Here is a 15,223-nt window from a genome sequence, read left to right as displayed (position 1 = left end):
GCTTGATGCAATCTTCTCCAACAGTTTCTTTCAGTCACACACACTAAATAGTGGTGCAAGGGTTACTGCTGGATCATGTACTGTAAACCAAAAAGCCAAACCAAAACACCCCCCTCCAAATTTTTAGACAAGTAGATACTAAAAGCTTGATACCTCATTTATTTGGCATACCAACGAAAAACATTAGAGAACACTACCTTTCTGTGTTCTGACACCAGTATTCTCAGCTGTAATTCTATCTCATTGCTTATTCCTGCAGCATCTATTGTGGAAGCACACAGAGGGGGAAAAGGAGGAAGTGAAGTTGTGGCCCCTGGAGAACACACAGATTTGATTGCTTCTCCACTCATTGGTTTCCATTTAGATTCATCATGCAGGTCAAACACACAGACTTCCACTGCATCGGAGGGCTGGCAATTCCCCAAGAACTTCTGATGATTGAAGACACATCCTACTGTTCGATAAGGATACATTGGCTTGGGTTGTTCAACAAGTGGAGGGTCATCAGGATTGATAGGATTGTGGATGTATCTGAAGATCAAAAAGATGTGCTATTATATTAAGAATATTTTACAGTAAATAAATGTTTACTTTATTGGGAGAGCGTTACAAGATAAGTATTTAGCTGGCATAGAAATATAGTGAGATTGTTTCACCATGAAAGAACCTTGCATCACAAATTCCTTTTCTTAATATACGGTAATTTAAATTGCTTTTTTTTTTTAATGTACAGAAGAAGGTACTATTAGCAAATGAACAGTTTTCTTTTAATTTAGAGAAGCAGCTTGTTTTGAAGCTTAAAAATCAAGCATGATTACTCAGTCAACTACTCAACTGATGGCAATTAAAATGAACTTTTCAACTGTTTCAAGAAAGAATGAATAAGAACAATTACTTCCCTCTTCCCATTAGATTTTCAGAGAAACACAGTTTCACATTATAAAACATCCCATAGTGTTTATCAACAGGCAATAGTAATGCAGAATTGCAAAGTCATTTTCAAAGCTGGACAGTAATCAGTCCCTTTCATAAAACCAAAAGTCCTAATTCTTCAAATTCATGATCATGTAGTTATTCATGTATCACCTTTCATTTCAACAAAACCACCATAATTTGAAATATTGCATAAAAAATAAAATATTTAATATTCTTCTTTAAGCAGTACTTTTCAGTTGAAACTGTTAGATAACAGATAACACTTATCTTTGAAAAGTCTTTTTATGACTCGCATTGTCAAAGCTAAGAACTCAAAGTCATTATAGTATTATACAGTGCAAACGCACTTTAAAAAGTTAGCCTTTTACAGTTCTCCTCTGATGCACTTTATATATTTCATATTAATAGTTAGGCTGAACACCTGGACTAAACAGCCATCATTCACAAGTAGTACATTATACATTTAGAATGTTTTGCTTAAAGAGGTGCACTTAAATAGTTTAGGACCAGCAGTTGGCCTACTTTGCAAGTAGTATCTAGTTAGGAAAGTCCTCCAAATTCTCAAGGATTCATTTAGAAAACAAACTCATAGCAATTCTTGCTCAGAATTTTTTTTTTTTAAAGAAAAGGCAACATTCCCCTCCAAAAACCCCAACAATATGGAGGTGTGATGGGGTGTCCGTCCTCCCCGCCCCCCACCGGGCCTGAATGGGCTAATGTGGGTTTGGGATGTCAATTAGGTTACCTGGCTGCACCAGGGAGAGCCAGGCTTAACAGATCATGAAGCCCAGCTGGGCAGGAGCAGGCTGAAGAGAGGAAGTTTGTAGCAGAAGGGGGCTGCAGGGAAAGAGTCTGCAGTCACTCTCAGGAACAGAGAGGTGGTGAGGAGAAAGCCTGGGAACAGAATAAAGCCTTGAGATCCTAGCCATGAAAGAAGGATCAACCTAGAGAAGTTGCAGGGCAGAAAAAGTAAGTCATGCAGGGAAACAACAGCAAAGAGAGAGGGTGCTGTTGGTTATAGGGTCCCTGTGCTGGAACCCAGTGTAGTGGGAGGGCCTGGGTTCCCCTACCAGCCACTGGCAAAGTGGTATGAGCTTGGAGTTGGGGCCAAAGACCCTCTTGTTAGGATATCATACAATTTTGCATCTGACTTTGTTACCCTGGAAGGGAAGAACTAAATTGTGACCTGGCCAGAGGACAAAGTTACAGAAGAGAAACCACCACAATGACAGCGTGATCATCAGCAGGGAGTGCCATACAGGGAGAGAGCTGCTACATCATGAAGACGTGCTCCTGTGATAAATGAACCCCTTCGCAGGGGGCTACCAAAAGAAAATGTGAATGCTCCCCTCTTGGCTCTGCAAAGGTGTTAACCATGAACCATTCCAGCAGTTGTGCACATTCCTAACTATGTACTGTAATGATGCAATTACAAAAATATATCTAATGGAAAATTACAAAAATTGCCCAGAAACCACATTTTCCAATTTTAAAAAACAAGCATTGCCCAATAGTGTAGGGGTTGGGAGTGAGCTAACAACCCGCTCCCATAAAAAACAGACATTGTTACAGTTGCTACATTATTGGTTAGTTCAACAAACTCAATCCAACTCAGCTCAATTCTAACAGACCTAGAAGGGAAATCATGACATGAAGAGGCCAATCCCACAAGGAAGCTACTATGCTTATGAGTTTGCTCTTTCCTAAATCCCTAACCAAAATTGGTACATGGACTGTTCGGACACTACATAAGCCTGATGAAATGATCCAAGTAACAAAAGAAATAGACAGATATAAACTACATGTACTAGGCCTAAATAAAATGAGAAGGCTAATGTCAGGACAAATAATTTTGTCAAGTGAGAACATTCTACTATATCAGGGATCAGCAACCTTTCAGAAGTGGTGTGCCGAGTCTTCATTTATTCATTCTAATTTAAGGTTTCGCGTGACAGTAATACATTTTAATGTTTTTAGAAGGTCTCTTTCTACAAGTCTATAATATATAACTAAACTATTATTGTATGTAGAGCAAATAAGGTTTTTAAAATGTTTAAGAAGCTTCATTTAAAATTAAATTAAAATGCAGAGCCCCCCGGACTGGTGGCCAGTCCCGGGCAGTGTGAGTGCCACTGAAAATCAGCTCGTGTGCCACCTTTGCACACGTGCCATAGGTTGTCTACCCCTGTACTATATCTTAGGCTACTGAATGACACCACCAGTGACATACACAGAGATGGCATGGGTTTGAAACTATCAAGGAAGGAAGCCAAAAGCCTGACAGAATGGGCACCAGTTTCAAAGGCTTATAATACTTTTAGACAATTTCTGGAATATTGATGTATTATTCCATGTTATGTTCCAACAAATCAAGCTAGTCAGGAGGGAAAAAAAAATCTTCTATGAGAAGCTACAGAACATAATACACAAGGTCCTGAAAAGATATGTTCTAGTAACTGGAAATGTGAATGCTAAAGTAAGGAACAGCAACACTGGCAGGCAAGTAATTATGGGGAAACAAGACTTTGGTGAAGTGAACGAAAACCGTGAAATGTTTGCTGATTTTTGTGGAATGAAGGACTTGGTCACTGGAGGAATTATCTTCTTACACCATATAATTCATAAGTAAGTTGGAGGTAACCAGACCACAGAACAGGGAAACAAACTGATCATGTTACAATTTGGCACAAATGAAGATATTTAGAAGATGTATGTAGCAGGAAGGGCAGATCTGGGAATGCACTGCACACTAGTGATAGCTAAATTGATAACAGAAATAAGAACAAAGAAGAGATCTGAATAACAGGTGTCTAGATCACATCACCACCAAACTAAAACAGATGACAACACAAAAAGCTACCAAACAGATACGAGGTACTTGAAGATTAAGATGATGGAACAGCAGAAAGCAAATGAAAACAGGTAAAGTAAACTTTCACTAAAACTTGTGAAGGAGTGCTGACATTCATGGAGAAACATCACAACAAATGGTTATATGAGGATATATGGTAGAAAACAGAAGATGCAAAATTAAATAAACTAAAATCTAGCAAGAACAAGAACACAAGATGCGGTGACTCCAGGAGAAATATGCTGCAAAGAACAAAAAGAGTGTTAGGAAAGGCAAATGAAACTTTATAAATAAAATGGCAACAGATGCATAGAATACTCAACCCAAAATGACACGAAGACACTGTACAACATCATTAGACAGTTGTCAGAAAGAAAAACAAATACCAACCGATCTGTTCAAGACAGTGAGGGCAACTTAACAACAAAGACATCAGAAGAACTAAATACATGGAGGAAGTACTTGAGTCAACAGTTGAATGGCAACCCAGTGGCCAATTTCCCAAGTACAGAAGAAGAAGAAGAAGAAGAAGAAATGGACGATGAGCTAGGATTTATCAGGAGAGTAGAAGTAGAGAAAGCAGTCAATCAGTTAAAAAGTGGAAAGGCACGACGGCCAGATAACATTCCAGCTGAGGTCCTTAAGGCGGACTTGAAGAACACAGTAGACATTTTGATGGGTTGATTATAAAAAAAGAAAAAATACAAAATAGTAAAAAAAGGGTCACAAATTGAAGCTTTCAAAGAAAGGAGACCTCAATCAGTGTAAAAACTAGAAGGGCATTCAACTACTGTCTATCCCAGGTAAGGTATTTACCATTTTCTTTATTCTGGCTAGAATAATAAAAGTGTAGATTTGAGGTTATAATAAGAACAGACAATTCAGACAGGAAAAATCTTGTATTATCATATAGTAAACCTATGTATCATCATAGAACTGTTGATCAAATGACAGTCACCGGTTTATATGAATTTTACTGATTTCCAAACCCTTTGATACAATGACAGAACAGTTTGATGGAAGTTGCTATGCCACTATGGAATCGCTCAAAAATTTGTGAACACAGTTCCGATCATCTAATAAAAAAGGAAATGCCAAGTAATACATGACTAAAGCATTCAAGGTTACTGCGAGCATCAGACAAGGATGTCTTTTGTCATCCATGATCTTTTTACTGGTAGTGACTGGTTAATGACAAAAATCATAGAATACCCAAGCGGCATACAATAGACTCTCACATAGAGGTTAAAGGACCTTAACTTTGCAGATGACATCAATTTGCTATCCCATATGCATAGAGACATGCAAGCCAATACAAATGATCTCCAGGCCAATGCACCATTAGTAGGATTGAAAAGCACCACAGAGAAAATTAATACCACGATAATTAACACACAAGAAACACCAATAACATTTTCTGGGACTGACTTAGAAGAGACCCAATATTTCACATATCTTGGCAGCATTGTAAGTACAACATGTGGAATAATCAAAGACCTTAAAGCTAAAACAGCAAAAGCCAGACATGCCTTTCTATCTCTACGGATGATTTGGAGAAATATAACTCTTGCCTTCCAAACTAAACTTTGAATATTTAACACCATTGTGAAGTCGGTCTTATTATATGGTGCTGACACTTGGAAACTTATCAACCTTACTATCTAAACTCCAGTTTTCCATAAACAGCTGCCTTAGACAGATGCTCAATACCTGACAGCCAGGAAAAAAAAAAAAAGAATCACAAAGAATCTGGAGGAGAATGAAACAGAATGAAAATGGAGATTGCTGTGACGTAAATGGAGAAAAGAACCAAATAAGATGTGTGTTGGACTGGAACTCCCAGGGCAAGAGATGATGAGAGAGACCAAAAATAACATGGAAAACTGAAAGCAATCAGAATGACAGAGGAAGAAGCCAAGACCTCATCAGGAGACCAGCAAACAGGGAAGGCAGTGGTGAAGGCCCTATGTTCCGCACAAAAAAAGGAGAGGGAAAGAGAATAAAATATATCTTTAAAAGTAGTTAATTTGACATTGTTCTTTTAAAAGCAAATGCAATCAGTGTAGATGAGGGGAAGGCCAGTGCTCACACAGTCAGTGGTAAGAGTGCTCCCTAGTTAATGTTTTTTTTTTTTTTTGCACATGTATCTTTCTGCTCCGGAGGTATTATTACTTGAACAATGCAATATCACATAACAATTGGACAAGAAAGATTTTAAGAAATATAACCTACATACTCTAAAATACAGAGCATTCTATGCTCCTCCAAAATGACTGAAGTGAGAGAATGGCACAGCAACATTAATTCACTGACTGAGCTCTTTGAAGCTTTAAGAGAGGCAGTTGCTCATCAGCTGACTGCACTACATAATATGAGCTAAACAAATGATACATTTCATCCAAGTATGAATCAATGGATTGTTACCCAGACTGGAAGTTTATGTAAGAATGTTCAGTGAAGGTGAAGTGGGGGCAAGAGTGTAGGATTTCATGTGATCTCATGCTGGTTTTAAACACCTTCCATCTGCAGAGCAGTAGTGATATTTTGGCGCATCACCAGCTGGTGAAGTAGGTCACTGTCTCAAACTTTGAGACAGTGATATTCCAACAGTGATATTCCAAACAACTCAGGTATAAAGAGCAGAGCATCTGTGCCAGGTCACTGGTGGCCAGTGGACACAGAGTGAGTTGCTCAGTAAGTGGGCCGAAGAATCAAAGATCAGTCTGGAGCCAGACCAGGCCAAAGTCAGAGTCCATTACCAAACTGAAAGCACGGGAGAGAACCGGGGTTAGGAAGGGACAGGGTCTTGGACGGGGTCAGCAAGGGTCCTAAGCTGAAGACAGTAAACCAAGATCACGATCAGGAGCCAGACCAAGGTCAAGAGCTAAGAGTCTGGAATCCAGGCGAGTCACAGCGAGCAGCAGTGAGATGGGGGTCTAGGACAAAAGCACAGTAGAGGTCTGTGTTCCTCAGACAACTCCCAGAAATGGCCTCCTAGTTTATATGGAGAGTGCCAGCCAATCAGGTAATCATGGAGGGCTGTCACTCATGCCCCTTAGGACAGGACTTCCTGCAGGGCTTAGACTCTCAGTACTTCTTGGTGGCAACTCCTCCTGGGCTCATGATTGTGATAAGGAAATGGCACTTGCCTCAGACCCAGCAGCCCCTTATTCTAGTGCCACGGGTTTTTACATGGAGACCCAAAAGATGGGTGTGACATTGCACTCTATATGATTTTATGAAAGTATGCTGATGAGTGCGAATATAATGTAACTAAAATATGCTTCATGCAAAAGGTCTCTTGTAAGGCATCATTACAAAGTTTATAATCTACTGTGGTCATCCTATTTGTATAAATGTATCACTCTTGTATCTGAAACCAGAAATATAAAATATAACTGTGAGGGCCTATTGTAATTATGCGAAGTGTGGGTCATTAATGGTGGTCTGGAACCTTGATGGCTCCCATTAACCACGACAATTGACTGTGGATGGCTCTGTTTGCAGGCAGGCCTTCCTGTGAGTTAGGCTGGGAGGAATGAAGGCTTGGGGGTCTTACAGTGACATATGATCATGTCACCTGAACTGGAATCCATCTTTAACCTGGTGTTTTTCCATTGAGAAGGAGGGGTGGCAACCCAGAGGGACAAAGGATTATCGCCTTATGCAAAAGATATATAAGTGGGTGGAATAGAACAAAGGTGGGAGCCATCATGAGAAATCCCCTAGCTACCACCTGAGCTGGAACAAGGGCTGTACCAGAAGAAAGGATTGTGCCCAGACTAGGAAGGTGTCCAGGCTGTGAAAGAAACGTATTGAAACATCTCTGAGGGTGAGATTTTATCTGTATTCAGTTTTATTACTGTATTAGGCTTAGATTTGTGTTTTATTTTATTTTACTTGGTAATTCACTTTGTTCTGTCTGTTAATACTTGGAACCAATTAAATCCTACTTTCTGTATTTAATAAAATCATTTTACTTATTAATTAACCCAGAGCATGTATTAATACCCTGGGGGGGGGGGAGAAACAGCTGTGCATCTCTCTCTATCAGTGTTATAGAGGGCGAACAATTTATGAGTTTACCCTGTATACGCTTCATACAGGGTAAAACGGATTTATTTGGGGTTTGGACCCCATTGGGAGTTGGGCATCTGAGTGTTAAAGACAGGAAACTTCTGTAACTTGCTTTCAGTTAAGTCTGCAGTTTTGGGGCACGTGGTTCAGACCCTGGGTTTGTGTTGGAGCAGACTGGCGTGGCTGGCTCAACAAGACGGGGTGCTGGATTCCCAGGCTGGCAGGGAAAGAAGGGGCAGAAGTAGTCTTGGCACATCGGTTGGCAGCCCCAAGGGGGTTTCTGTGATCCAACCCGTCACAATGGGAACCTGCAGTAACATCACCTATGTTTGGAAAATACATTTTACATTATCTTAATTCCCCTTAATCTCATTTTACTCACCTGTGTCCTGTTAAACTCTCCCAAAAAGTGATGGTTCCATCAGTCCCACAAGTCATTACCCATGTGTGAGGGACTCCTTTTGCTTTTGTTCCTACACAAACAAAGGCTTCCAATCCATACCCAAGGAGAAGGCTGCACAAAAGGTTAGCATGATCTTCACAGTCACCCTAGATAGCGAATATATTTATTAACTGCGTGAACAGAAATTGCAGTAATTTTTAAGGCTTCTAATCATGATGCATCAAGCCTTTTTTTAAAAACAATGTATCTACAAAAAGAGCACAGCAGAGCAATAGGGTATTTTTAAAAATGAGAAGGGTGTGTGTTATCAAGTATCTTGCAATTATTTTGTGAATATATTACTCATGGAAGATGGCAGGTCTGACAACCATAGAGACTGTACTACCCAGAGGACAGGTACAGCAGAGAAATAGTAAGAAACAATTCATACATACAATAAATACTCTAGGGCAAGTTCATGCATTAACCCGCCAGTGTGCCTCAGCTGCATTCCAGAAGCAATATTTCTAAGGGGCATGAGATATGTGCCACTTTCCATCCACGTTACATTTTCATCCTCTTGAGGAGACTGACAGTTTTATTTGTGGTGGTTTCATCATGTGGACACCTGACCACTAGGAACTACACTGAGATCTCCAACTCACTTCACAGACAAACTTATTATTCTATTCTGGTGGCCTGTTAAATCTCTCCACCTGACAAGTCTCTTAGTTCTCTGTGAGGTATTGCTTCATTTCCTCTAAGAGTGACTAAAAAATGCCCCCAAAAATAAAAACAAAATTTCATTTTGAACTGAAACAATCAGTGTGATGCAATTTTTAAGAAAACTTTTGTTCTGTGTCTTGCATCACACTCAGGATATGAGTATTATTTGAGAATATGTCTACTTATTTTATTTTGGAGTGACTTTAAACCAAAACAGGAGCTGGAAGAACATCAACACAGGAAGCAGTCCTCTGAAATAGTAAAGGTACGTAAATCAGGCAAGTATCTGCTGGAAATATAACAAAAGCTCTACAGAATTATCACACACCTAAGAGTAATAATTAAGCCAATTTACAAAACAATTTAAAAATAGAGAAAAAAGTTTTAGATTTTATTTCTCAAGTTTTTTTTAGATCACCATTAAGCAATTAAATATTTTTTTTAAATCTCTAGAATAGTTAAAAGAAAATTAACACAGCTAGATACAACTCTCAACTACAAAAGAACATCTTCTTTCAGAAGTTGTAAAGCAATTCTTTGAAATGTATACCTAATAATTCTGAGAAGGAATTACCGTAAATACTGAAAGTGATCTCAGACATCCTGAAGTCAGCTGAGATTTTACAAAACAGTGACTCAAATATTAGATGTCAGAGTTTTGCATTTCTCAAACAAAAATATATGGTTTCCAAGTTTTTACAAAGAAGATCAGAAGTTGTCTTCCTTAAAATACATGCTCTATTCTCTTTCACCTCTAAGAAAAAAGTTTTCCAAAAGTCCTGCATGAAGCATAACACACCAGTGTAGACAATGAGTCTTTTCAGGAAAATTGAATACTGCATTCCTGAATTATTCTCATGATGTTGTATGTTTTCCTAAATGTATTATTTTATACCCTGACAAGGTTTCAATGCTAATGTAAAAACTCCAAAAAAGCACTTACTGAAAGCAGTGTTGGTGAGTCCATAGGGCCCCCACCTAATGTTAGGGGTTATGATGTTGAAGGATAAGAAATTAAACCAAGATTCTATCTATTTGTGCTCATTAAAGATCCCATGGACCTTTCATACGAATCGTGTAATATTCTAACACAATTTTAACTCGGGAAACTACATTCTGCCTATTTAAATTCTGTCTGCAGTTTCAGTTGGCTATGGTATTCTGCACTTCCTATGGTAAACATACAAGTGAAATTATTTTTTATGGTTTAACACTTCAGAAGTGGGAGCACTTCGGGGGGTGGGGGGGTGGGCGTGTTCAGAAGATTCTTGCTTCTGTGTTGCATTCTGGGATTATTCGTGATGAAAGAAGATATTTATTCAGATATACAGTAGGTGCAATCTATGATAAACTGTACAGTCCCTACTAGTCTAATGTACATTGTGAAAATTGAATACAAAGATTTGTTTCCAACCTGTTTATAGCATATCCCCCCTCCAAAAAGAGAGGCTTATAAGAGACTTTTCACCTTTCTTTGGATCATTTAAAACACTCCTTGCCTATTGTTTAATGTATTTGTCATGATATGAAAAATACAAGATAGGCATGGGTTATCATTTGTAATTTAGAACATATCCCCTTTGAAATGTGTATATTTTTCAACATATAAAATATTAGCCACTTTAAATAATTAAAAATATAGCACTGCAGTTATAATAACCATATTGTTTTACACAAAGGACTATCCCATTATACCTTATTTCTACACAGAAAAGCCAGAAGGGTGCACCACTGTTCTTGTTTACCACCACCTCCTCCAATAACGGGGGCTCTTTCATAACCAAGGACGTTAACAAATCTTGCAGCTTGCCTGGGTGTGTCCAGCAAACGGCCTGCTCGAAGTGGTCTGATATATGAACATACTGGACGGTTTATCCCATTTTCATCCTGAACATTAAAATAATTGCGATGAATGGGGATTAATCAAAGTTCCATGTAAAAACAAAATCCCATCAATCTTTTCTGGGAATGAACTGCTGCATAGCAAGATGAAACCTGTGTGTGGCTAACTCTGATCTTTTGCTTTAAAAGCAGAAGTCATTTTAAAAAAATTGTTTCTTTGATTTGCTTCTGTTTTGTTTTTAATGACCTTTTAGAAGCAAACCAAAAAATAATAAAGGAAAATTTGAAATTAAGTTAATTTAGTGTTGGTTAAAAAGTGCCAGATTGACAACAGATAGTCCTTGAATCCACAAAACAGACACAACAAGGCAGTAGCAGTACTAGCTTCAACTTCATCCACCCCTTCTAGGAATGAGAAGTCGCTCAGCCAATCTTTGACAGCTCTACTGAGATTGGTAACAAGAGTGTTAATTTTATTTATAAAGTGCACCCACTCCAGAGTAACTCAGGGTGCCACACAGGCAACTGCAATAAAATTATAAAATCTTTTCATTAAAACATCACATAATGTAAAATGAAAAGACAAAAATATTAAAACTAAAGAGATTAGTAGCATTAGTCAAAAGTTCCTGCATAAAAGACAAGAAAGGTCCTGACAGTAAACATTCACCAGCTCATTTTAAAGACCTATTTAACATTGTCACATGGCAGTAACCTATAGGTTTATTGCCAACCAGGGCTGGATTTGAGCTACTGATATACTCTACATCCCAATTCCAATACCCTCCCACAATATTTCAAGGTAAAATATATTGTATAATCATTATTTTTATGCATATTGGGGTTATTTTAATTCATACAAAATCAAGTAGATGCTAATAATTCTTAGATCTTCCTCAATGTCTCCAAGAAATCAGAATGAGAAGAAGATTCTGAAAGATCTCCTATCAGGTTATGAGGAATGCCTGCAGCACCAGCTTCTTCATAATTTTAAGACAGTTTCAAGCAGTATAAAAGTTCACTTTTACCACTGCAATATCACATGGTCAAGCAAAACTAGTAGTACGTTATACAGGTCATGCTAATAAAACCTTTTAACATACATATTCTATATTATGTATGCACCACATAGATTACAAAAAGTGTATTCTAGGAATAGAAGTTTTTAGTTTCTTTTATTTAGGCTTGCAGCTTCAGGAGATAATGGACTTCAAAGATGTGAGATGTTTGTGTTCAAGCCTTGGTCAGATGTAACTTTGGGGAGGGAAATCAGTATTTGGGTGGAGAAGAAAATGTGTCTCTGGCATATAGGTTTAAGAGAAGTGGCAGTTTTTGAAGCTCATCAGAATTCTGAAGGAGATGGAATAGTAAGCAGAGGGCAGGCAGCCATAACTCAGCCATGATTTCCATTTATATACTTGTGTTAAATATGTGGAGGTGGTAACCATGTGATAAATAAATTTACTGTGCAACTTTGACTCTCTCTCTCTACTGGGATTTATTCTAACATTATAAAACTCTGAGCAGCTTCAATAAAACAGTCCCATGATAATTTTTAAAACTCTAAAATAAAATATTCTTAAAAGTTGTTCTGTAATGTATCTGGCATATATAGATTACATGATGTTTTAGTGTAGCATAAGAACTTGTTTGGAATGACCTGCATAAATCACTTTGAGATTTCTGCAATACTTACAAGTGGCAAAACCTAAATTCATTAGGATGAAATTTTATATAACATCGAAACATGTATTCTGTACCTATAAATATATACTCTTATGCAAAACAGGTTACTTAAACCTGTAGTCTATACATACAATTAAAATACCTTCAATTAGGAGTAAAGCAGATATTTGCATCTTTTAGAAGAATTCACAAACCTGTGCAAAGATCTTTACCAGCCTTGTGTTGTGTGAAGGCCGGATCTGCAAGTATTCTCTCCACCACTGCTTAGCATACACGAGAAACAAACGCTCTTTTTCTGCTGTTTTCTGGCGTTCTAAGGCAAGCTACAGTAAAAATACATTTATTTAACTTTAATATTCCTGATATAGATTAATGCTATGAGAAAAAATTCTAAACTGTAAATGGTCACCACAGTAAGCAGTGGCAGCATCAATTCCTTCCATTCTTAAAAAAAATGAAAAAAGAGGGCAGCAGCTTAGTATTTAAAATAATAGTTATGCAAGTGCTGAAAGTAATCTTATTTAGGGTTTGAAATATTTCCTAACAACTAATGAAAACTTAGTGTTATACTGCTTATTTGGATGCTAACACACCAAAGAGCTAGTAGATTTGTCATCAGCGTTGTGTGTCTTATTAATGAAAGTGGAGGACAACCTCTCTGTGTCTTCATGTTAATATTTACTGGCTTTCATCATGAGGGGAAAGGTAGTAAGAAGACAAACACATATGTCATGCATACAAGAAAAAAGTGTGCTGAAGCTACCTTATTTTTCTGCTTAAAGGTGATTAAAATTAGGTTTAAAGGATAAAACGTATATGGTGATGTAATTTGGAATAAAATTGTGAATGATTTTTTTTTTTAATTACAAAGGAGAAACAGCTTTGGAAATGTCAGAGCAAAAGCAACCCTATCCCTTTCTTCCCAGCCAGAGATGGATTTGCATGCAGCTGAGTTCATGGATGCAGTGGGGATTGGGTGTAAGCAGTCTGCCAGATATTAAACTCTAAATTGAACTCCCCTTTTTATCAGGAGAAGGAGAAACAGCTGCTTATAGGGAATTTTTAGATGAATATCATTGTTCAACATGAATACTCTTCAAGACAATTTAAAAATCCAGTGTCAGAGAAGAATACTGTGTATACTTCTAGTGAAAGACTCAAGGAGCTCAGTCTATTTACTTTAACAAAAAGAAGGTTAAGGAGTGATTTGATTACAGTCTATATGTACCTACATAGAGAACAAATATTTGATAATGGGCTCTTCAGTTTAACAGAGGAAGACATAACCCAACTCAGTAACTGGAAATGGAAGCTAGACAAATTCAGATTGGAAATAAGGGGTAAATTTTTAACAGCAATGGTAATTAACCATTGCAACAGTTTGCCGAGAGTCACAGAGAATTTTACATCACTGGAAATTTTTAAATCAAGATTGGATGTTTTTCAAAAAGATATGCTCTAGGAATTCTTTTGGGGAAGCTCTCTAGCCACTGTTACACAGAAAGTCAGATTACATGATAACAATGAAAGGTTTCAGAGTAGCAGCCGTGTTAGTCTGTATCCGCAAAAAGAAGAACAGGAGGACTTGTGGCACCTTAGAGACTAACAAATTTATTAGAGCATAAGCTTTCGTGGACTACAGCCCAAGAAGTGGGCTGTAGTCCACGAAAGCTTATGCTCTAATAAATTTGTTAGTCTCTAAGGTGCCACAAGTCCTCCTGTTCTTTTTTTTGATGATAACAATGGTCCCTCCTGGCCTTGGAATCTATGCCCTGGTCTACACTGGGGCGGGGGAGGGGGGGGGGAGAATTGATCTAAGTTATGCAACTTCAGCTACGTGAATAACGTTGCTCAAGTCGATGTACTTAGATCGACTTACCATGGTGTCTTCACCGTGGTGCCGCTCCCCTGTCGACCCTGCTTGCGCCTCTTGCGGTGCTCGAGTACAGGAGTCGACGAGAGAGGGCTTAGGGGGTGGGGTGGGGGGTCGATTTATCGCATCTAGATTAGACGCAATAAATCGATCCCCGCTGGATCGATCGTTGCCCGCCGATCCGGCAAGTAGTGTAGACATACCCTTAGTATCAACACGTCTGAAAGTTGACAGCTGGGTGAATTTAAAAACAAAACAAAAAACACTCTCCGTACAAATTATGAATTACTTACTTGAGTATTAACTATTTCCTGGGACAGTGTCTTATTTAGCTGTGGATACATCTCAAGTTTGATATTTAGGACTCCAACAGAAACCTTTGATTCTGTACCTTTGAACCAAAATATTGCTTGATCAATTCGCTGAGAATTTCAGAGGCATCTATGACATATAGGTCAGTCAACCAAGAATGAACACAAAAAAGTTAATTTAAAAAAAAAAAGTATCTGTCCTTTTTAATTTTGAAAAGAAAGAAAAAAGAAAGATGCAAGTTTTTCTTATGATCATATTAGATTGACGCTTAAATATTTGTGTGTGTACTTTATTATATGCATGACAGCAGCATCTTGAGGCCCCAGTCAAGGATAAGGGACCCACTACATTAAGTATTGTACAAAAAGATTTAAAATCTCCCCCCAAGAAACAGACAGTCATTGCCCCAGAGATCTCACAATTTAGGATTATGACTTGATGTTAACAGGTGTAACAAACAAACAAACGTTTAGAAGAGGATGAGGCAACAGTGAAATTAGCAACATAAGCAACAGTATCAGCTAGCTATTTGTCTAGC

The 15,223-nt window shown here is 38.0% G+C and overlaps 1 protein-coding gene across 3 annotated transcripts in view; it reads right to left on the bottom strand.

Moving 5' to 3' along the window:
- Window positions 1-15,223, bottom strand: part of CEP76 (centrosomal protein 76) — a 43,513-nt gene that overhangs the window by 13,709 nt on the left and 14,581 nt on the right. For 2 of the 3 annotated variants that reach the window (XM_008164402.4, XM_065585231.1), the window contains exons 6-10: window positions 14,667-14,764; window positions 12,695-12,823; window positions 10,668-10,859; window positions 8,247-8,413; window positions 198-531 (exon numbers count right to left, since the gene is read on the bottom strand). In XM_008164402.4, the coding sequence (XP_008162624.1) occupies window positions 198-531; window positions 8,247-8,413; window positions 10,668-10,859; window positions 12,695-12,823; window positions 14,667-14,764 (920 nt within the window). The remainder of the gene's footprint in view (window positions 1-197; window positions 532-8,246; window positions 8,414-10,667; window positions 10,860-12,694; window positions 12,824-14,666; window positions 14,765-15,223) is intronic. The other variant, XM_065585232.1, reaches the window with a different exon arrangement.

Source organism: Chrysemys picta, chromosome 2, assembly GCF_011386835.1.
Source record: "Chrysemys picta bellii isolate R12L10 chromosome 2, ASM1138683v2, whole genome shotgun sequence".
NCBI classification, from domain to species: domain Eukaryota; kingdom Metazoa; phylum Chordata; order Testudines; family Emydidae; genus Chrysemys; species Chrysemys picta.
Note: the sequence above shows the minus strand (reverse complement) of the source record. Positions and strands in the feature narration are given on the sequence as shown.